General features: G+C 59.8%; 2 protein-coding genes across 7 annotated transcripts; one reads left to right on the top strand and one right to left on the bottom strand.

Annotated features, from left to right (window-relative positions):
- Positions 1–15: 15 nt before the first annotated feature.
- Positions 16–5,667, top strand: NEFH (neurofilament heavy chain). 2 transcript variants are annotated; one of them, XM_072936178.1, is made up of 5 exons: positions 16–867; positions 2,088–2,287; positions 3,017–3,141; positions 3,450–4,488; positions 4,537–5,667. In XM_072936178.1, exons 1-5 carry the CDS (start codon positions 75–77, stop codon positions 5,161–5,163), a joined length of 2,784 nt encoding a protein of 927 aa, XP_072792279.1. In that variant the 5' UTR covers positions 16–74; the 3' UTR covers positions 5,164–5,667. The 2 variants fall into 2 exon arrangements, with proteins under 2 accessions (XP_072792279.1, XP_030141398.4); XM_030285538.4 differs by having other exon boundaries at positions 17–867; positions 3,450–5,667.
- On the bottom strand, positions 5,374–21,378 carry THOC5 (THO complex subunit 5). Of its 5 annotated transcripts, none has more exons than XM_030285554.4 (21): positions 21,284–21,375; positions 19,782–19,892; positions 19,394–19,474; positions 18,820–18,963; positions 17,991–18,104; positions 16,476–16,573; positions 15,772–15,918; positions 14,028–14,142; positions 13,477–13,609; positions 12,500–12,577; positions 12,280–12,320; positions 11,030–11,129; positions 10,784–10,892; positions 9,418–9,519; positions 9,238–9,334; positions 8,873–8,987; positions 7,661–7,764; positions 7,479–7,566; positions 7,256–7,371; positions 6,916–7,106; positions 5,374–6,731 (listed from the first exon to the last, which is right to left on the bottom strand). In XM_030285554.4, the coding sequence occupies exons 2-21, from the start codon at positions 19,875–19,877 to the stop codon at positions 6,668–6,670; spliced, it is 2,133 nt and encodes a 710-aa protein (XP_030141414.2). In that variant the 5' UTR covers positions 19,878–19,892; positions 21,284–21,375; the 3' UTR covers positions 5,374–6,667. The 5 variants fall into 5 exon arrangements, with proteins under 5 accessions (XP_030141414.2, XP_030141415.2, XP_030141418.2 ...); XM_030285555.4 differs by having other exon boundaries at positions 21,271–21,315; XM_030285558.4 differs by lacking the exon at positions 19,394–19,474 and having other exon boundaries at positions 21,284–21,378.
- Positions 21,379–22,263: the final 885 nt, after the last annotated feature.

The following is a 22,263-nucleotide window of genomic DNA, read 5'->3' as shown; positions in this document are numbered from 1 at the left end:
TGCCCACCCCCGCTGCCGGTGGCTTATATAAATCGGGCGGGCGCTCCGGTGCCGCAGCGAGGGCGGGGGTCGCCATGAGCCTGATGCTGGAAACGCTGCTGGGACCCCCGGGGGGGCTCCGCAAGGAGCCGGGCCGCGCTGCCCCGCGCTCCGCCGCCTCCAGCGGCTTCTACTCGTGGCCGGCCCCGCTGCTGGGACGGGCGCGGGGCGCGGGGGGCGGCGGCGGCAGCGCGGCCGCGTCCTCCACCGAGAGCCTGGACTCGCTGAACGGCGAACCGCGGGCGCGCAACGAGAAGGAGCTGCTGCAGGTGCTGAACGACCGCTTCGCCGGTTACATCGAGCGGGTGCGGGCGCTGGAGCAGCAGAACCGGGCGCTGGCGGCGGAGGCGGCGGCGCTGCGGCAGCAGCAGGCGGGGCGCTCGGCCATGGGCGAGCTGTACGCGCGGGAGCTGCGGGACATGCGGGGCACCGTGCTGCGCCTGGGCGCCGAGAAGGGCCAGCTGCGGCTGGAGAGGGCGCGCCTGGCCGAGGATGTGGCAGCGCTGCGGGGAAGGCTGGAGGACGAGGCTCGGCAGCGCTCGGAGCTGGAGGCGGCGGCCCGAGGGTTGGCGCAGCGCTCGGCGCAGGAGGAACGGGCGCGGGCGCCGCTGGAGGAGCGAGCCCGGGCGCTGCGGGAGGAGGCGGAGCAGCTGCGGAGGCAGCACCGAGCCGAGGTGGGAGCGCTGCTGCGGGGGGCTCGCCCCGAGCTGCCCGCAGAGCCGCCCGCATCGCTGCGCCCCGGGGTCACCGCAGCGCTCCGAGACCTGCGCGCACAGCTGGAGGGCACGGCGGCCCGCAGCACCCTGCAGGCCGAGGAGTGGTTCCGCGGTGAGTGCCGGGGTGTGGCCGCCGAACGCGCCGGTGGCATCCCGGTACATCCCCGGGGATAGCCCGGACTGCCGCGCTCCGGGATGGGGATGGAGCGAAGGGAGCGAGGGAGGCCCGAGGGATGCGTGGACCCCCCCAAAACTCCGCTCTCTGTGTCGTGTTAGGGTGCCCCCACCCCGGGAGGTGCAGGGACCCCTCCCACCTCTACTGTGCTCCGGGAAGGTGTTGGGATAGCGAGCCCCATATACTGTGTTCGGGGAGGGCGTTAGTGTCCCCCACCCCAGCAGTGTGCGGGGACCTCCCGTACCCCCAGAGCCCCGGGAGCCTTCAGGGTGACCCCATCCCTGCCCCCAGAGCCCCGGGAGCCTTCAGGGTGACCCCATCCCTGCCCCCAGAGCCCCAGTGCCTGCGCTGCGCTGCCCGACTCCCCTCTGCCCCGCAGGGAGTTTCCAGGAGGGTTCCAGGATCACTGGCCCGGCACCCAGTAAGTTTTTGGGGTGCCGGGCCCCCCTGACGCTGCAGGTGTTGTGCTGGTCCCTCTGAGCCGGGGCGAGGCCAGGGGTGATGTTTGCAGCGCTGGGGAGAGCGGGGCGGTACCGCATCCCTGTGCGGGAGGGGAGGACAGGGAGTGGCTCTTTTTGGGGGGCGGGGGGACACTAAGGTGCTGGGGGGGGTGTGGGTGGGGTCGGCACCCCAGGCTGAGCCCCGGGAGCGCAGGGCGGGTCCAGCACCGCGGACAGCGGCGGTTCAGCACCGCGGGCAGCGGCAGCCCCGACCCCGGGGCGCCCCGGGAGCCGCAGGATCGGTGCTCCCCATTGCTGTCCCCTCATTCTGTGCCCCCACCTCGTCCCCTGGGGCGTTCGCAGGGCGCTGCGGTAAAACCCCCCCCGCCGCGGGGCAGGCTTGGCGTGTCTGGGATGGGGGCAGCGCCGTGGGGCAGGGGCTGTGGCACAGCTGAAGGGGAGGCGGGGACTGCAGCGAGGATCTGCTCCGGCTGAAGTCCAGGATGGCAGAAACACGCCCGAGTTGGTTTTGCCCATCCTCCTTCACTTCCCGGCAGAGATGGAGCGAGGGGTGGGGAAGGAAGGCAGAGTGCTCAGGGAGCTGGGGGGGCTCTGCAGAGCACAGGGATGTGTGGCATGGACAGGTTTGAGTTTCCCCGAGGAGGGGAGGCTGCAGCCTCCTTCCCTCCCGCCCTGCAGCTCCCTTTTCCATTGCAGTGAGGCTGGACAAGCTCTCGGAGGTGGCCAAGGTGAACACGGACGCCATGCGCCTGGCCCAGGAGGAGATCTCCGAGTACCGCCGGCAGCTCCAGGCCAAGACCACCGAGCTGGAGGCCCTCAAAGGGACCCAGGAGTCGCTGGAGAGGCAGAGGCAGGACTCGGAGGAGCGCCACCATGCAGATGTCCTGTCCTACCAGGTGCCGTGGCGCAGTGGGCAGCGGCCCAGGCTGGGGAGGGACCATCCAGCTGCTGGGGAGGGGCAGCGCTGGGATTTTGGCTTCGGGGATGTGAAGGAGTTGTCAGGCCTTCCCCAGCCCACAGGGAGCAGGATCCCAGAGCCTGAGGTGGTGTCTGGGCTGTCGTGTCCCTCAGCAGCTCTGCAGCTGCCCCATGGCTCTGCCTGGCACTGAGCTGCCCGTGAGGATGGTCATGAACACCATGGAAGTGTGTCCAGGGTTTGGGCCACATCCTGTGCCCCAGATCTGGGAAGTGAAGGCTGCCCTGGTGACCTTGGAATGAAGTGCTGTCCCCAAGGTGGTGCCCATCAGCCTCCAGCTGGAGTTCAGCTCCCATGGGAACTGAAGCATTCAGTGAACTGAACTTCAGCCCTGGAAGCCTTCCCACTGCTTGTCCCTGCTGGAGGCAGGGCTGGGAGCAGGCCAGGGGCTCAGCTGGAGTGCAGCTCCTTGCTCAGGGCATGCAGGGCTCCTGCCAGATCCCCCAAGGCAACTGGACACCCTGAAACCACCCCTGGCTGTGTCCCCTTCCCCGTGTGTCTGCAGGAGGAGGTGGCTGCAGACAGCTCCATGAGGACACCGTGGTGCTGAAGACCGGGGGACAGTTTAGGGGTGCTCTTGTGTCCCCCTTCTCCTGGGGACTGTGCCATGTGTGTCCTCCCTCGCCACTATTGCTCTGTCTGCCCACAGGAAACCATCCAGCAGCTTGACAGCGAGCTGAGGAACACCAAGTGGGAGATGGCAGCTCAGCTCCGCGAGTACCAGGATCTGCTCAATGTCAAAATGGCCCTGGACATCGAAATTGCTGCCTACAGGTACAGGGGGGGCAGGGGAAGGTGTGGGGGGGTCTCAGCCAGGTCTGCTAAGGTCCCTTGTTAACACCTGGGCTCTTTTTGGTGAGCAAATCATCCATCCTCCAAAGCCGTGGTGGGCAATGTCCAGTTGGGTGATGCAGTGGTGTGTGGAGGGAAGGGCAGGAAAACCTGCTCATCCCAGGGCACGTGAGTAGGAGGAGCATCCAGGACGGGGCAGGAGGGAGATGGAGCTGCAGGACATTGCTCCTGGTCATGGGAGGAGAGGAGAAGCCATCACTGAGTGCCCTGCTCTGGTCTCTCCCTGGCAGAAAGCTCCTGGAAGGGGAGGAGTATCGGCTCGAGACTGGCATTGGGATGCTCTCCTACCCCGAGGTGGTCCCCAAGCCTCCCAGCATCACCACCAGCATCAAGGTGAAGAGCGAGGAGAAGATCAAGGTGGTGGAAAAATCAGAGAAGGAGACGGTGATTGTGGAGGAGCAGACAGAGGAAATCCAGGTGACCGAGGAGGTCACAGAGGAGGAGGAGGCTGAGAAAGAGGCTGAAGAGGAAAAAGCTGAAGAGAAGGAGGAAGAGGCAGAGGAAGAAGAAGAGGAGAAAGCTGAAGAAGAGGGTGAAGAAAAGGCCAAGTCTCCTGCAAAGGAGGAGGCCAAGTCCCCAGAAAAACCTGCAACCCCCTCAAAGGAGGAGGCCAAGACCCCAGCAGTCAAGTCCCCTGAAAAGCCCCCATCCCCCTCAAAGGAGGGGGCCAAGACCCCAGTTGTGAAATCCCCAGAAAAACCTGCAACCCCCTCAAAGGAGGAGGCCAAGAGCCCAGCTGTGAAGTCCCCAGAGAAACCCCCGACCCCCTCAAAGGAAGAAGCCAAGACTCCAGCTGTCAAATCTCCTGAAAAGCCACCAACACCCTCTAAAGAGGAGGCCAAGACTCCAACAGTGAAATCCCCAGAGAAACCCACACCTCCGTCAAAGGATGAGGCCAAAACCCCAACAGTGAAATCCCCAGAGAAACCCACACCTCCGTCAAAGGATGAGGCCAAAACCCCAACAGTGAAATCCCCAGAGAAACCCACACCTCCCTCAAAGGATGAGGCCAAGACTCCAACAGTGAAATCCCCAGAGAAACCCACACCTCCCTCAAAGGATGAGGCCAAGACCCCGACTGTCAAGTCCCCAGAGAAACCCCCAGCCCCCTCTAAAGAGGAGGCCAAGAGCCCAGCTGTGAAATCCCCAGAGCCACCTGCAACTCCCTCTAAGGAGGAAGCCAAACCCCCATCTGCCAAATCCCCAGAGAAGCCCCCAAGCCCCTCGAAGGAGGAGGCCAAGCCCCTGGCTGTGAAGTCCCCAGAGAAAGCCAAGTCTCCCATGAAGGAGGAGGCCAAATCTCCCATGAAGGAGGAGGCCAAATCTCCCATGAAGGAGGAGGCCAAGTCTCCGCAGAAGGAAGTGGCCCCAGTCAAGGAGCCAAGCCCTGCTCCAAAGGCCCCCACAAAGGAGGTGAAGGCTCCCTCCAAGCCTGAGGAAGCTCCCAAAAAGGACATCCCAGCCAAGGCAGAGGAGAAACCCAAGGAGAAGGCAACTGCTGTGCCAGAACCTCCAGCTCCACAGGCCAAAGAGACCAAACCAAGCCCCAAACCTGCCAAAGAGGGAAAAGCTGAGGAGGCTCCAGCAAAACCTCAGCAGGAGGTCAGCAAAGCGGCCACCAAGGAGGCTGAAAAGCCAAAGGCTGAGGAGAAGGTAGAGGAGCCCAAGAAGAAAGTAGAAGAACCCAAGAAGGAGAAGGTGGAGGAGCCCAAGAAGGCGGAAGAGCCCAAGAAAGAAAAGGCTGAGGAGCCCAAGAAGGAGAAGGCAGAGGAGCCTAAGAAGGTGGAGGAACCCAAGAAGGAGAAAGCAGAGGAACCCAAGAAAGTGGAGGAACCCAAAGCTAAAGCAAAACCCAAAGATGAGCCCAAAGCCAGTAAGGAACCCCCCAAAGCCGAGCCTCCCTCCAGCAAGGAGGGCACAGCCCCAGAGCCGGGGAAGAAGTGATGGAAGAGTCCCGGGCGCCGAAGGCACCTCCGGGCACAGGAGCTGCTCCGCTCCCTCCGATGGCTGGGCCCAGGGTGGGACCCCAGGGACCCCCAGGGCCCCCCAGGCCAGGCTTTCCCTTAGCAATAGGCCCGTGAGAGCCCCTCGGGTGGGCGATTGCTTCCCTCGCAGAACGTGATATTCGCCGAGCGCCACATTTAAACACTTGAATTATAACCCAGGAGAAGAGGGGGGACCCCCAGGGGAACCCCACCACCCTTCTCCTCTAAGTGCATTTATTTAATGTATGTGCAATGGATGGATGAGTGCAATGCAGAGCTGTAGCTGCTTGGGGGGGCTGGCGGGGTCCTGCCCTGCCCTGGGGGGTGACAGTCCCTCTGGGCAGAGGTGGGAGAGGCTGGGAGCTGCTGGGATGCTCACAGACACACACGGTGCACCAGGAACCTCAGCCCACTGATCTTTGCTTTCTGTGCAATAACCAAATAAAAAGTGCTTACAGAGACACCCTGGCTCTGCTGGCTTGTCCTGGGGAGAAGGCAGGGAAAGAGGCTGGGAATGTGGGGCTGGGATCTATCACCCAGGGCTGGGGTGGGTGACACCAGGTTTTCCAGAGGGGAAACACCCCCCACAGCAGGCACGGAGGGCCCTGTGTCCTGAGGATGGAAACAGGGCCAGCCCTGCCACGCTTTCCAAAGGATTTCAGTGTGTTTTTTCCCCTCCTTCTTTTTTAAAGCATGGTTCCCAAGGGACTGGGAGAGCCTGGTTTAACCCGAGGGCTGCGGCACAGCCCGGCACTGCAGCACTGCACCGAGGGCTGTGAGGGGAGCAGGAGAGGGGCTCTCACACCTCCTGGGGGAGAAGTCACTCCCAGGGAAGACAGGCTGGGATGAAGGAGGGACAGTGACCTTTGGAGGGGGGGTGGAACCCCAGCTCTGCCAGTCTGGGACCCCCACGCAGAGCGGTGCAGGGGAGGGGGCACATCCCAACTCCCTGATGCCAACCAGGACAAGCCAGGTGTCCCAGCCCTCCTCCTGCCTCTCCCAGGACCCTGCTCTGCTCCCCTCCAAGCCCAGGGAGCAGAGAAGCCCCCCAGCATGCAGGATTGTGCTGAGTGGGATGGCAGCCAGCCGGCAAGGACAGGCTGGGGCTGCAGTGCGGGCTCTGGAAAAGGGCTATTTTTAGCCACCTCAGTTTTTAGCCATCTCAGCTCCCCAGTCCCTGTGGTGGGGAGGGAAGGCAGGAGGCAGGGAGCATCCCTGGAAAGGCTGTCAGAGCCCAGGGCTGGGACACAAGGCTTGCTGCAGCCCTCACAGATCCCTCATCCCAGCCCCTCTGCACAGACTAGGCCACCCACGCAGTTTTTTCTTTAGCTCAGTTTAATCCCTTTGACTACAAAACCTTCAAACAAAGCCCAAAATATTGTAAAAGGAGCAGAAAGGTCAGGATGGGAGCACTCCTCCCACAGAGTGAACGAGTCCCATCCCAGAGTGCGGCCCAGGGCTGCTCAGCGATGGCTGAAGAACCCCTGGGGGTAGTTGAACTTGAAGGGTTTCAGGCGCAGGGGACCCCTGGAAGAGGAGAAGGAGAGGCTGTGACCTCAGGGATCAGGAACATCCCATGGCACCCCCAGAAAAGACCCAGTTCCAGGGCTACTGCCCAGCTGTGCAGGCCAATCCCTCTAGGACAGGCTCCCAGGAACAGCAATGCCACCAGAGTCCTTGGCAGCACCCTCAGCCCCCAGCCAGCTCCCACCTGACCAGGCGCAGACACATCTTCTCCTGGGGGAACTCCTTGGGCCCCTCCACGCTGGGATCGTGGGGCTCTGTCTCCAGGTACACATCCAGCACCATGCACAGGCGCTGCAGCTGGTTGGTCAGCAGCTGGTAGCCAGGTTTGGGCCCCCACAGCTCCTTGTAGTAGACATTGACCTCGCTCTCCATGGCCTGGAAAACAGGGATGAGGTTGGCACAGGCTTGGATGTTTACTCTGCGTTCCCAGGAGCGTCCAGCCACCAGCTCACTCCAACATTCCCTTGTCAGAGACACAGAACTGCTGGGGACACCTCCAAAAAGGCAGCCCCACCCCACAGTACCCGAATGTTGTCGTCGTTGCTGCTGTTGCGCTCTCCCTTCCAGTTCAGGCACAGGCTGAAGACGGGAGGCAGCGTGGAATACCCGGGGTTCAGCACCACGGCCGCCTGCAGCTTGGCTGAGCAGGGAAAAGGTGTCACTGACAGGGCCTCCAGCCAGCTGGACTGCCCATGAAGCTGCCCTGGGATGAGGATTGGAATTCCCAAAGGAAGGAAAGGGGCCTACCTGTTCCCCTCTCTATCAGGGCCATGTAGTAGAGGTGAGTGTCTTCAGCCAAGCCAGCCTCTATCACATCTTTAGTGTAGGGCAGCTCCTGAGAGGAGGAGGAGGAATGATGGCTCCAGTGCCACGTGGGAGCTGGAAGGGAGCTGGGAGGGAGGGATTGAGCCCTGGTGCTCAGCACTTACAGCATAATCCTCGTAGGGAATGGCAGTCCACTTCACCAGGCGCGAGACGATTTTGGTCGGGAAGAGCTGCTGGCACTCGCTGGACACCGGCACAACGCCGTGCTCTGAAAGCAAGGACAGGGCCCTGAGCAGGGCAGGGCTGGGGACACTGCTCTGCTGCTCTCCTGCAGTGGGGACACTCCTAAAGCGGGACCTGGGCACGAGGATGTCCTTCAGCAGCTCCATCAGCCGCCTAGCAGAGGCCCTGGCTGTGATCCCATGGGATCCCTGGGCTGTGATCCCACAGAATCCTTGGCCTGTGATCCCGCTGGATCCCTGGCCTGTAATCCCACACAATCCTTGGCTGTGATCCTGCTGGATCCCTGGCCTGTAATCCCACACAATCCTTGGCCTGTGATCCCATGGGATCCCTGGCCTGTAATCCCACACAATCCTTGGCCTGTGATCCCGCTGGATCCCTAGCCTGTAATCCCACACAATCCTTGGCCTGTGATCCCGCTGGATCCCTGGCCTGTAATCCCACAAAATCCTTGGCCTGAGATCCCGCTGGATCCCTGGCCTGTAATCCCACACAATCCTTGGCCTGTAATCCCATGGGATCCCTGGCCTGTAATCCCACACAATCCTTGGCCTGTGATCCCGCTGCATCCCTGGCCTGTAGTCCCACAGGATTCCTGGGCTGCTTGACAGGCACACAAACATGCATGGCGTGCATCTCACCTCCCATCACGTCCCAAATCACTTCCCAGTGCTGGGATGGCCATTCCCAAAGACGTGCTGGGCACTGGAAGGGCCAGAGCCTTCCTCTGCCACCCAAAATGGGGCAGCTCCTTCATTCCTACAACTCCCAAGGTCTGAGGGAACAACTGAGAATGCTGAGGGTGGCACTGCCACCCATCCAATGTGACATCAACCAGCTGATGTCTCCTCTCCTGTTCCACTCTTCCTCCCAGTTCAGGCACTGGCTGAAGGTGGGCAATAGCTTGGAACAACTGGGATTCAGGACCACGGCCACTTGGAGCTTGGCTGAGCAGGGAAGAGATGCTTCCCTGCATGAGGACCCTGCCACTGCACCCCTGTCCCCAGGGAAGGACAGGGAGCCTGGCAGGACCCTCTCACTGCACCCCTGTCCCCAGGGAAGGGCAGGGAGCCTGGCAGGACCCTGCCTCTGCACCCCTGTCCCCAGGGAAGGGTGGGGAGCCCAGCACTCACCGAGGGATGCAAACTGCTTGTGCAGGGCCAGGCGGGACTGCAGGCGGCTCCGGAGCAGCTTGACAGTCAGCTCCATGTGGCTGGCACTCAGGGAATTGTCAGCAGCCACTGTGTGCTGTGGGCAGGAGGGATGTCAGGCCAGGAGCCACATCCCCACAGGGACAGGCACCCATCCTTCAGTCACCAAAAGGGCTTGGACTATCACGTGTGTGACATGAAATATGTCAGTGTGGCCTCACAGGGATCCAGCCCAGCAAAGCCTCTCAGACATGGTTTGAGAGCAGCTGGTGCCAGCAGGGGGATAGGATGGGACCCTAAAGCTCAGCCCAATGTTGTGGGGGACAGGGGAGGGGTTTGTGCCATGCCTGAGGCTGATCCTTGGGGAAATGCAGGCCACCCAGCTTCTGCACCCACACATAGGGGTGTCCCAGCTCTGTCACGTAGTCACTCAGGGTCAGGATGCTGTGGGGACAATGAGGAAGGGTCACATCAAGCCAGGGAGGATTTGCTATGCTGGAGCAAGCAATGGCCTGGGTGACACTCACCCCACTTTATCAAACTGGAACTGGTTGGCCGGGTTGGGCGTTTTCCTCCCGTGGTCCCCTGGATAGAGGCAGTTGAGGAGGGAGTCTGGGGAGAGCAGGTCCCTGGCAGAAAGAGGAGAGAGGTAAATCAGCAGCACTCTGGGCTCTTCCTCCCTCCATGAACAGCCCTCAAGCCCAGAGAAGGGGATTATGAGCTTCATGAGTTAAGACCAGAATGACTTTCCCCTAATTCCACTCCAAATGGAGAGCTGTCTCCTCCCTGCCTGGAGCAGGATGGAAATCACAGGGCAGCAGCTCCTGCTCTTCCAGGAAGCTGCTCCCTCCAGTGCCACAAAATTCCCCATGTCTGACTGCGCTCACAGCACCGACCAGGCACAATGGGCTGTAGGATTTGGGGTCTGGCTCAAGGCACAGCTTCCCTGGTTTGGGGTAACACAGCCAAGGGCAGCAGGAGGGAGGGAATGCCCTGCACAGGATCTCCAGCTGCTGTCACAGAGGGTTTGGGGTGTCTGCAGCAAGAAGAAAACCCCAATAGGACGAGGAGGCTGCACATGGGACAGGCTGGGAAGGCAGCACTTGCTCCCAGGCAAGCCCAGACCAGCTTCTCCCACCTCCCTTTTCCTTCCCTTTCCCCTTTTCCCTCCCTTTTCCACCTCCTGTCCCAGGGAGAGCCACCAGGGAGGTGGCAGCTGCTGGGAGCTCCCTGGGCAGGCTCCCAAAGCTGCCACTTCAGCTTTTCCTCACACCAATCAGGCTCCAGCAGGCTCTGGAGAACACAGGCAGAGGCAGCTGCATCTCTGGAGCTCAGGACAAGGTGACCTCAGGAACAGTCAGGTGAGGGAGCTGCCTGTGGGAGGGAGGCTGAGTGTGTCAGCAGGAGAGACTTTCCCTCAGTTCCTGACAGCTCTGCCACTGCTGAGAGGTTCCCAAACTCCTGACTCTGGCTTGTCATGGCAGAGGAGAGGGGGAGGAAGGTGCTTGGGCTGTGCAGGGCTCCCAAACCCACAGGGGCAGAGGGATGCCTGTCTGATGAGCTCTGGGCTGTGTAGGGTTTCTGGATGCCATGGAATCACTGCTTAATGAGCTCTGGGCTGTGCAGGGCTCCAAAATCCCATGGAGTCACTGCCCAATGACCTCCAGGCTCTGCAGGGCTCCAAAATCCCATGGAGTCACTGCCCAATGACCTCCAGGCTCTGCAGGGCTCCAAAATCCCATGGAGTCACTGCCCAATGACCTCCAGGCTCTGCAGGGCTCCAAAATCCCGTGGAGTCACTGCCCAATGAGCTCCAGGCTCTGCAGGGCTCCCAAACCCCATGGAGTCACTGCTTGATGATCTCCAGGTTTGTTGCCCACAGGCTCTCCTTACCCAGCACTGATGGCCGTGGTCATCTCCGTGGCAGTGGTCACCTTGGCTTTCACTGTCATGACGTTGAGGTTCATCAGGTAGTGGAAGGTCAGGTGAAGCACATTGTCATCTGCCCACACAGAAGGGGTGACATTGGTGCCTGCTCCAGCTCAGAGAAACCCCTCCACACACCCAGCTCCTGCCAAGGTCCCCAGGGTGCTGCTGGGGTCAGTCCCTGAGCTGCTGTCCCACCCCAGAGCTCCTCACCTTTGCACTTCAGGTCCAAGGTGACGGACAAGGGGTGTCTCTTCAGCATCTCCTTGCGTTTGTCGTCCAGCTGCACGCCCAGGGTGGGCCTGCGCCGCTTCTGGGGGGACAAAACAGCTGTCAGAGCCTTCTCCTGCTCCTCCCCAACCCATGGACCTTCCCAGCACTCAGCTCGTTCCCTCAATCCCCCAGCACCATGGCCACAGCTGTCCTGGGAAGGGAGAGGAGCAGGAAAGCCTCACTCAGCTCCAGCTGACAGTTCCTGTCATTCCTTCAACTCCAGGGAAAGTCTCCATTCTTGGTAGACAAAGCCAAGGACCTGCTGCCCCAAAAGTTTTCCCACTACAAGAGGCAGAACGCAGAATCACTGAATCCTTTAGGTTGGAAAAGCCCTCTGAGAGCATCAAGGGCAACCACCCCTGCAGCACTGCCAAGGCCACCACTGACCCCTGTCCCCATGTGCCACAACCACACAGCTATTCAATTCCTCCCAGGACAGGGACTCCCCCACTGCCCTGGGCAGCTGTGCCAGGGCTGGACTACCCTTTCTGTGAAGGAATTTTCCCAATATCCTCCTCTGACAAACTCTTTCCTTTCCTCCTCTTCCCTGGGAGCAGAGCCCGACCCCCCCGGCTGTCCCCTCCTGTCAGGAGCTGTGCAGAGCCACAAGGTCCCCCTGAGCCTCCTTTTCTCCAGGCTGAGCCCCTTCCCAGCTCCCTTCCCTTCTCTGGACACACGAGGCTCTTCCCTTTACCCTTCCCCACAGAACAGCCCCATACACCTGGCTCTGCTGCTGGGGGCTGGGAGTGGAGGCCCAGAGCCCCTTCAGGCTTTGCTGCTGGGAGCAGCCAGCACCTCCGGCCTCTCCTCAGCATCCAGCTGGAAGTATCTGTAGGAGAAACACTTCCTCCAAGGAGTGCTGAGCAAGCCCTGGTGCAGAGAATGCTTTTGGCACGGGATGGACACAGCTCCCTGCCCTCAGGCTATTTATACAAAGTGGAGCAGCTCCAGCCGGAGAGCTGCAGGGATGGGACACGAGAGGAGCAGCTCTGTACCCTGGCTGCTCCTGCATTTGGGACACCAGCTGGAAATGGCAGCTCCCTCCTCCTAAGAAAGGTCAGGATGTGACATCCCTGCACGTCCACGCACACTCCCAGTGTGCAGGGGCAGTTCCCAGCCCCAGCTCTCCCAGTACCTCCCCTGATGCAATGCTGGGGGAGGACTCAGAGGGGGACAGCGCTGTCCCTTACCGTGGTTTGCTCCTCCTCTGCGTCGGAATCGCTCTCATCATCTGTGCAGAGAGAGGGGTGTCAGCAGGGACCACCAGGGCTCAGCTCTCCCACCACCAGCAGCACCACCAGGGCTTTTTCCAGGCCCTGGCTCCCCCTGACAACCCTCTCCCAACAAAAGCAAGGTCCCAGGAGCTGCAGAGACACAGGAAAAAGTCCCCAGTGCAACAACAAAGCTCACCCTGCGAGTCCTCAGGTGGCTTATAAAGGGCCTTGGCTTCCTCCACGCTCCCTTCAATGGCCACCACCAACTTCTTATCTGCAAAGGAAACAGGAAAACTGAATTAGGAATGCCACTCCTGCTGCAAAGGCAGTGGGCAGAGCAGCCCTGTCCCTAAAGCTCCTGGTTAAGGAAACTCCAGCAAAAGGCCAGTGGAAGAGAGGCTGTCTGGAAGGTTCTGGGAGGCCACCACTGGGCTGAATTTCCTGGGAAGGATGAGGTAAGAGAATGAGGAAAACGCTGGGTTTTGAGGAGCTCTCCCTGGAAAACATAAGGGCCAAATCTTTATTAAGAGCCAAGAGAGGATGGGGTCTGGCTGGGACAAACAGGGACTGAGGAGGGGTGTCACCATGGCTGCAGATGCAGCAGGGACCTGGTGTGGCCAAGCACCACTGTGTCCTTCCATGCTCCTCCAGCACTGAGAGGAACAGCTCTCACCACACAGGAGTGTGCACAGGCCAGTGGGATTCCTGACCTCTTCCAGGAAATCCCTCCCAACTCAGGGAGGCTCCAGAAATCCCCCCAAAATTCAAAGCTTCCTGAGGGGATGAAGGTTTCCAGGTGAGCTGTGGGAATGGCCTCTACAAGGTCTGGGGTCCCCACCACCCACAGGTGGCACAAGGCAGGGCGTGACAGCTCTGGGGATGCTGTGACAGCACTGAGCCAGCTCACACAGGCTGCAAGGACACCCCTGCTGACCTTGGGAAGGGGGGAAGGGGTGGGAAGGGAGCTTCCCAAGCACGTCTTCCAGCGAGGCAGCTGAGCAAACAAGGTTTCAAATGCTGCTGCCTCACCGTGCCAGGGGCCACCCTGCTGCTCTGCACTCAGCAGAATCTGACAGCAGAGCAGGCAGCAGAGAAAGACCCCCAAAAAGTGGTGATTCCTGCAGGCAGGAGTGAAATCTGGCCCATGGGGGGCATCGTGCCCTCAGTGCTCACCACAGGCCTGTCCGTAGGCACTGGCTTGGACGAAGAGGACGTAGAGAGGCGGCGGGAGGTGCCGGGCGGTCTCGTACTGCTTGTGAGCCTGGTCGAAGGGCATGAACAGGTACTCCTGCACAGGCAGGGAGGCCTGGGGAATGACAGGGACAGCCTTCATCACTGGGAAGGGAACAGCTCATCCTCCTCACCCTGAGAGAGCAGGAGATGAAGCCAGCACAGGTGGTGCAGGGTTAAACACGGAGAGCACCAGGAAAGGGCTGGCAGCTGCCTCTGCTGGGAAAGTTTTGGATCTGGAAATAACCCAGTTCCTCCTCCTGTTCTTCCCTCCCAAGGCGGTCACAGGAGGATGGGGCTCTCCAGGGAAAGGCCCATTTAGCAGCTCCTGCAGTTGCAGTTCTGCAGGAATTGCTGCATAAATAAAAAAGGAAACTCTGGGCGGGGTCTCAGATCTGCCCCTTGCCCATCCTGAGTGGGAATGAAACATCTCCAAACCCAAACCAGCCCAGGAGCTGCCCCTCAGAGTGGGACCTCCTGCAGGGCTCAGGTACCTGCATGATGCTGTTGAGTCGAGGCTGGAGGCTGCTCAGATATTCCTTCTTCACCTCAATCTCCTTCAAGATCTTCTCCTTGCTGGTCAGGCACTCCTTGTATTTCTCTGCTAGCCTAGGGGTGGGAATTCTGTCACTGCCGCACAGCACAGCTCTAAACCTGCTGGGGTCCACCTGGATGATGAGCCCCAGCATTCCTGCCCTGATGTAAGGAACCAGGAGACCTGGGACACGGGGCGAACACAGAGCTCCTAATGCCAAGGGCAAGTGGAGGCAGGAAGGAACTGATTGGAGATGGAAAACAGACAAGGAAAAGGGGAAGCACAGCCTCATGCTGTGCTCCACAAAGGGCAGCAACTGGATCTTCCTTCAGGAGATCTGCTCCCACAACCTCTCCAAGCTCCCTAAGAGGCTTTGTCACTTCATATCCCCAGAGCCACTTCATGTCACATAGTCAAGGTTTAACAGAGAAACCCCAGGAAAATGCAAGCCCACCACGATGCTCCAAGCCCTGGATACACCTGTGTTTAGGGAGAACACACCAGATCCCCTTATTGCTGCTGACTGCAAGCCCTTTCCCAGCAGGAGCAGGGAATTGGGTGTGGAAGTGACCTGCCCAGGACAAGGGTTCTCCAAAGGGGAACAGACCTGACCTTGCAGATCTTGGATTCTGTTTCCAAGCAAAAGTGTATTTGTGGGGGTCACTGCATATCCCAACAGGCTCCTACACAAGCTCCAGTGTTCACACACCCTCCCAAAACAGAGCTACTGAAATCCCTGCACACCACTCCAGAGGCACCTCACACAAGGTGGAGAAGAATCCAAAGCCAATCCAATGGGGCTGCACAGCTGAAAACACCAACATAAATTATGGATGGATGTCAACAACCTCAACAACACCCCAAAATGCCCAGAGCACCACTGGCATCTGCTTGTGAGCAACTGAACAAGCCATATTCCACCTCAGCAGTGGTGGGAGATGGACAGGGGTACTCCCTAGACACCACAGAGTGAGGACTGGGAATTCCAAGGCTTCTCAGCAATTTAACGTGCAGCTGAGGGTCTCCATGAGGTTTGCAATATCATTTTTACACACAACCCTCAGATCTGCAGGCTGAACACTCCTCTGTGCCACAGGCAGAGCCAGCTGGAGGATCCTGGCTGTGCCTTCCACCAGGCAAAAGCAACCAGGTTTTAGGGAAAAGATCTGGGAAAAGGGAAACATGAAGTGTTGGAGGCTGCTCTCATCTGCTCTGCTGAGCTGCCCTCAGGCTGCACCCACCAGCACATTCCAACTGATCTTTCCAGAAGGTGGACACTGCCTGACTGTTATCCAAACACAGGAATGCTGTGTCATGTTTGTTTTTCCCAGGGGGCAGGAGCCAGGAGCAGCTGAGCCCTGGGACAGTGGTGACGCCAGCAGCAGGACACGGGGCTGTCCCAGCCCGGGGGGTTGGCAGCTCCACACCATGGCATGGAATGGCAGCAGCTCCAGCCAGGATGGGCTCCCTTTGCTCCTTGGATCACCAGGCAGTGCCAGAGAGCTCCCTGACCTATGAAACAAGGATCCCAGCGAGCCCTGCTTGGCACAGAGGGAATCTCCCAGCTCCACAATAAATGCCTCCTCCACGTTGATCCAAGAGGGTGTGAAAAACTCCATCCCTACATCTGCTCTCCCAACAGCTCTGGGTGTCTGCCCAGATCCCTGGAGCTGGGACACGGAGTGGGGACACCCCTGACCCACCTCTTGCGCTGCTCCAGCTCCCAGTCCAGGCGGGCCAGGGTCTGCTGGTGGGGCTCGGTCAGGGTGATGGCAGGGCGGCTGATTTCAGGGGGAGCCTCTTTGTAGAACTCCTCCAGGCTCACCAGCTCGATCTCCTCGTGTTTGGATCTGCCAGGACACATGGATCAGACCAGGGAAAAGTGGGAAGTGCTCAGTGTGTCCCATAGGAGTGTCCAACAGTGCTTCCTGCTCTGCTACAGAGCCACCACCATCAATGAGCTGAACTTGTTTTGACCTAAAGAGGCCCCAGGAGAGCTGGAGAGGGACTGGGGACAAGGGATGGAGGGACAGGACACAGGGAATGGCTTCCCAGTGCCAGAGGGCAGGGATGGATGGGACATTTGGAATTAGGAATTGTTTCCTGGGAGGGTGGGCAGGCCCTGGCACAGCTGTGGCTGCCCCTGGATCCCTGGCAGTGCCCAAGGACAGGCTGGACAGGGCTTGGAGCAGCCTGGGATGGTGGGAGGTGTCCCTGCCATGGCAGGGGTGGCACTGGATGGGCTTTAGTGTTCCTGCCCATCCAAACCAATCCATGATCACAAACACCTGGAGCACCTGCTCTGCTCCCACAGTGAACTCAGGGAACATGGGAAGAGCTCCCATGGGTGGGAATCACCCACCCATCCCAGACACACCACTGATCCCTCTGCACCCTCGCTGCTTACTTGAATTCCAGGCACTTGGTGATCTCTTTCTGCAGGTGCATCACCTCGTAGAGCAGGTTCTGGAGCTGCAGGTGATATGCATCAACCTTCTGCTTTGCCTGAAACACACAGCCAGAGCAGGGACGGAGCAGGAAAAACAGTCACCAAGAGAGAGCCACCACAGCCCCACTACAGCAGCTTGAGACAGCAGGTTTTAGAGTAGGCAACAATTCTGGAGGGGAAGAATGTTGTTTTAAAGGCTGGAGGAGCAAAAGATTGTGACAGGAGACCGATCCTGCTCCTTCCTGCACATTTCAAAGCCAAGGCACAGACAGGGCTCATTTGCTGGGGCACACAGAGTCCCTCCTCTGAGAATTCTGAGTATGGAGCTTCCAGGCCAATCATCCACCCATTGATACACCTGCCAACACCAGACCTTTGAAACAGAGTTTCTAACCTCCGACTGCACTTGAGACAAAAGCAGATACTGCTCCTTCATTATTCATCTAATTACAGCTGCCCTGCACCCAGCAGGAGTTTATCAAGATCTGAGCTTGTCTCAGGTTGAAAGATGTGCCTGGGTGTGTGTTCTATCCCCATCTGTCAGAGCTGGGGCAGTTCTCTGCTGTTCATGGGGCAGTTTTTTCTTTATCTCTCCCACAGCCAATCCTCCCTCCAGGAGATCTCTGCTGTCCATGGCCACTGACTGTCCCTGCATGGCTGAGAAAATTCCATCATCCATGGGGAGATGCTCTGCCCAGGGGAGGAGCCAAACATTCCTACCTGGATCCAATCTGACCTGGGAACAGCACAGCAGCCTTTGCCCCCTGCATTCCCAGAGGAGCAGCTTTCTTCCCCACTGCATTCCCAGAGGAGCAGCTTTCTTCCCCACTGCATCCCCAGAGGAGCAGCTTTCTTCCCACTGCATTCCCAGAGGAGCAGCTTTCTTCCCACTGCATTCCCAGAGGAGCAGCTTTCTTCCCCCTGCATTCCCAGAGGAGCCCAGGCCCATCTCCCCCAGCCCTGGAGCTCCAGAGGAAAACTCCCCCCTTGTGCAGGATCCTGCTCCAGCAGAAGCACAGCTGGCACTGCAGGAGGGCTGAGCCACCCTGGGATGGGACTGCTGCCACCTCCCTGACCCACAGGGGGACAGGGCCTGTTCTGACTCTGGCACTGGTTTGTTTTTGTTTGTTTGTACTATTGCATTTGTATTTTTAACTTTCCTAGTAAAGAACTGTTATTCCTGCTCCCGTATCTTTGCCCGAGAGCCCCTTAATTTCAAAGACCATAATAATTTGGAGAGAGGGGGGGTTTACATTTACAATTTCCATTTCAGGGGAGGCTCCTGCCTTCCTCAGCAGACACCTGTCTGTTCAAACCAAGACAGAGCCTGCGAACAAACCCCCAACTCAAACCCCACGACCTGGCCGAGGTGTAACCCCTCACACCACACACACAGCACAGGCAGGACCTGCCCCATCTCTGACCCCCCTAAATCCCAAGCTGCATTCCTCCCTCCCTGCCCCTCCTGGCTACCTCGTGGGTCTGGTCCCTGCCCTTCTTCAGCCGGATGTGGGCCAGGCGGTTCAGCTTCTTCAGGGTCATGAAGTGCACACAGCTCTGCACGCGCCGCTCGTCGATCTCCGACGCCTGCGGGGTGGGGAGCAGGAGAAATGGCTGGCACCACCTCTGCAGGGAATTCCTGCCACAAAAGGGGCTCCACATTTATGTCACTGGGGCTTCTGAGGGAGCCTCCTGCTGCCAGATCACAGGAGGGGGGTCCAGGCTCCTTAGAGAACCACTCCAGCCTTTTTCCTCAGGACAGAAACAGAGGTGGCTCAGCCTGAAGCACCCGACATGTCCCAGGAGCCTGGCACAAGGGAGGCTATTCCAGAGCTAAATCTCTGCCCCAGGAACCCAAGACAAGGGAAACTTCCATTTCCAGAGCTCAATTCCTGCCCCAACAGCCTTGGACAAGGAAGGCTGTTCCATTTCCAGAGCTCAATTCCTGCCCCAGCAGCCTGGCAAAGGGAGGCTGTTCCATTTCCAGAGCACAGTTCCTGCCCCAGCAGCCTGGCAAAGGGAGGCTGCTCCAATTCCAGAGCTCAATTTCTGCCCCAGCAGCCTTGGACAAGGAAGGCTGTTCCATTTCCAGAGCTCAATTCCTGCCCCAGCAGCCTGGCAAAGGGAGGCTGCTCCATTTCCAGAGCTCAATTCCTGCCCCAGCAGCCTGGCAAAGGGAGGCTGCTCCATGTCCCTGACTCTGCCCAGGAGACATCACAGCTCCCACCGCCTTTCCGGTGGGATTAATGGGGAAACATCAAATGACAGACACGTTACACCACACGTGCAGGCCTCTCCTCACATTTTCCTTGATGCCCCGGCTCTTCAGCTCCTGGATCTCTGCCATGAGCCTCTGGAGCTCCTGGCAGGTCTCCCTGTAGAGCTCGTAGTCCTTGATGGGGTCACGCAGATCCACCTCGCTCTCCTCGCTGTAGTACCTGACATCCTGCCAAGGCAAGGACACCTCCCGTGGCTCATCCCTCCCTCTGGAAAGGGCTCTGGGGGACAAGCTGCCATTTCTGCTGTGCCCACGAGTCCCATGGCTTTACACAGGGAAAAGACTCGGTTCCAACAATCCCCAACCCACCAGTCACTGAAACACTAAAAAACCTGGCAAGTTCAGGCTGTCTTTTATTGTTATAGATTTGAATTGACACCGTTGGGGCGTCTGTGCAGGGCCAGGAGTTGGACTGGAGGATCCCTGTGAATCCTTTCCAGCTCAGGATATTCCATGATCTACATGACATGGAGGACAAACCAGAAAGGTGATTCTTCCTCCTCTTCCTCCTCCTCCTCCTCCTCCTCCTCCTCCTCCTCCTCCTCCTCCTCCACCCCGCTCCCCACTCTGGCTGACCCTACACTATCCTGCTGCTCACGGGAGGGTTTGAAGGCACCATGCAAATCCCTGAGGGATCTTCCAGCTTTGTGCTCACTCTCCAGAGGAGTGTTTGTGTCTCCTGAAAGAGATGGAAGCAGGTTTAGGAATTCACAGCGGGAGTTCAGGAGGCATTGGAAGCTGGGGGAACTGGAGCTCACAATTCACAGAATTCCAGAATGCTTTGGGTGGGAAGGGAGCACTTTAAAGCCCATCCAGTCCCGTGGATGGACACCTTCCACTACCCCAGCTTTTCTCCAAGCCCCATCCAACCTGGCCTTGGACACTGCCAGGATGAGGCAGCCACAGCTTCTCTGGGCATTGTTTTCTAGCGGGGAAAGCCAGGCCAGCACAAAGGGGTGTGGGCGGGTCCCTGGGCAGGTCTGTACCTGGTCCGTGTCGCCCTTGCCCCTCTTGCCCTCGGCTGGGGCCCCGTCCGTGCGGATCACCTTGGGCTTCCTCTTCTTGCTGGATTCGGAGGACATGGTGCTGCGGCAGGGCTGGGGAGGGGAACAGGGTGAGTCTGTGGGGGCCAAACCTGCCTGGCCCGAGCTCCCCCCGCCAGCCCCACCTGGGCCCTGCAGCGTCCCCTGTGCCTCCCTCCATCCTGCACCTCCCAGCCCTTCCCAGATGTGGGAATCCAGCGCTTCCCTCTGGCTGCCCTGGCAGCTCTGGGACCCTGGCAGGGGTCAGGAACCCCCCTGGACAGAGCCCCCAGAGACACTGTCTGTGATCTCTGTCCATGGAAAAGAGTTTTCAATCTTACAGGATGAATTACCAGCTCTGAGTGTTTGATAAGAGTAATAATTAAGTGTGGCACGGATGCAAAAGTAAAATTTTAGGATTCTAGATTAGGGGTTCAAAGGGGACAAGATGGAGGAATTGGGTGTGTCTTGTCCTTTTTCTCCTTCTTCATGCCCTCCATGTTTCACTGTGGTGTTGGCATTTTTCTGTTGGTTCAGGCTGGGGACACACTGTCCAACGTAGGTGACAGATATTGGCACGTTATTGTAAATCCAGCACAGGTAGTTTGTGGTATTTAATGTTTGTACCATCCCACTGAGGGCAGAGCCCCACACGCTGCCCTGCAGGACAGAGCTGCGGCAGGGCAGCAGAACATGTTAGAGATAAACAGAATAAACAACCTTGAAACCAGCACAGACCAATTATGGCTTCTGCTTTGGCAGCGGGGCTGACAGACAGAGACTTTCTACAATCTGGGAATCATCAATAGCACAGATTCCGACACCCAGCTCCCCCAGAGCAGCACAGCGAGCCCGGGGTCTGTTCCACCAAACCCCCCCGCACCCCTTCAGTGCCACTGAGCTCCTTTGGGACCCCGGCCCGAGCGCTCAGCTCCTCCCCGAGCCCCCAGGCTGCAGCACACCGGATTGCGGCTTCTGCCTCACCAGAGCCTCCAGACCCCTCACAGAGCCGGGATTTTTCGCTCCTCCAGATCACCGCAGAACCCCACACATCTATCCCGGGGCGTCCGTTCCTCCGAGCCCCCCAGAGCCGGGACCCTCCATCTCTGCAGAGCCCGCAGAGCCCAGCGCAGCGGGCCCAGAGCCCCTCGCTCCTCCGGAGCCGCCCCAGGCCCTCACGCCGGGACTCTCCAGAGCCCAGCACACCAGGCCCGGAGCCCCTCACTCCTCCGGAGCCGCCCCAGGCCCTCACGCCGGGACTCTCCAGAGCCCAGCACAGCGGGCCCGAGGCCTCAGCGCTCCGCCAGCACGGCGCCTTCGCCCCTCCAGACCAGGACCCTCCACTTCCACTGAGCCCCTAGCACACCGAGGCAGGGACCCGCCCCTCCGGAGCCTCCCCAGCCCAAGGGACCGGGGCCGTTCCCTCCATCCCCGCCCGGGGCTCCCGCCTCACCCCCGGCGCTCACCGCGGCCTCGCCTCCGCGCCTCCCGGAAGTGACGTCACGGGACCACAGAGCACGGCGCGGAGCGGCTGCCGCTGCTGCAGCGCCACCTAGCGGCCGGGAGGACCCGCAGTGCGCACCGGGGGCGTGGCTTCGGCGGGTGGGCGTGGTTTCGGCGAGTGGGCGTGGCTTGGTCGAGGGGCGTGGTCACCATGTGAGACCCCCCCCCCCCCAACACACACACATTGGGGGCACTGGGGGACTGGGGGGGGTTCCTGGTGCAGAAGGGCACCCACAGGGATGGAGGAGCTTGGGTGGGGTCCCAGATGCACTGATGGGTGTCCATGGGTTTGGGACGGGGTCCCTGATGGCACCCCTTGGTTGGGGGGCTATGGGATGGGGTCCCTGATGGCACTGGGGGGTACCCATGGGCTTGGGATGGGATCCCCAATGGGGTAGGGGGCACACAGGGGCTTGGGAGGGGCACAGGATGGAGTCATCGGTGGCGTGGGAGGATCCATGGGCTTGGGGGGCGCTGGGGATGGGGTCCTCAGTGGGACTGGGGGGATCCCTGGGCTCCAAATGGTGTGAGGAAAGGTCCCCAGTGGCACTGGGGGGAATCCATGGGCTTGGAGGGTCATGGGATGGCATCCACTTTAGCACTGGAGGGTTTCAGGGGCTTGGGATGAGGTCCCCAATGGCCTTGGGGGTGTCCATGGGCTGGGTTGGGCCTTGACTTGGGGGGCTCAGTGGTGCTGGGGGATCCAGGAGCTTGTGGGGTTCATTGCATGGGGTCCCTGGTGGTGCTGGCAGTATCCATGACCTTGTGGGGTGCAGGGAATGGGGTCCCTGGCGGCACTGGGGGGCATCCATGGGTTTGGCAAGGGGTTTTGGGGGGTCCCTCAGTGTATCCCAGCACCCATGGGTGGAGGTCTTTCGGTGCAGGAAGCACCCATGACGCGGGGCAGGGCAGCCCCCCTGACACCAGCCTGGGGGGGGTCACA

The sequence above is a fragment of the Taeniopygia guttata genome, chromosome 15 (assembly GCF_048771995.1).
Source record: "Taeniopygia guttata chromosome 15, bTaeGut7.mat, whole genome shotgun sequence".
Lineage (NCBI taxonomy): Eukaryota > Metazoa > Chordata > Aves > Passeriformes > Estrildidae > Taeniopygia > Taeniopygia guttata.
Note: the sequence above shows the minus strand (reverse complement) of the source record. Positions and strands in the feature narration are given on the sequence as shown.

Excerpts from the sequence above, each read along its gene's own strand:
- THOC5 (XM_030285554.4), bottom strand. The coding sequence starts at position 19,877 with ATGTCCTCCGAATCCAGCAAGAAGAGGAAGCCCAAGGTGATCCGCACG. Across the intron at positions 18,105-18,819 it reads GCCGGGGCATCAAGGAAAAT|GCGTCGGAGATCGACGAGCG; the intron begins GTGAGGAGAGGC and ends CCCACCCCGCAG. Across the intron at positions 6,732-6,915 it reads ATGTGTCTGCGCCTGGTCAG|GGGTCCCCTGCGCCTGAAAC; the intron begins GTGGGAGCTGGC and ends CTCCTCTTCCAG.
- NEFH (XM_030285538.4), top strand. The coding sequence starts at position 75 with ATGAGCCTGATGCTGGAAACGCTGCTGGGACCCCCGGGGGGGCTCCGC. Across the intron at positions 2,288-3,016 it reads CAGATGTCCTGTCCTACCAG|GAAACCATCCAGCAGCTTGA; the intron begins GTGCCGTGGCGC and ends GTCTGCCCACAG. Across the intron at positions 3,142-3,449 it reads ATCGAAATTGCTGCCTACAG|AAAGCTCCTGGAAGGGGAGG; the intron begins GTACAGGGGGGG and ends TCTCCCTGGCAG.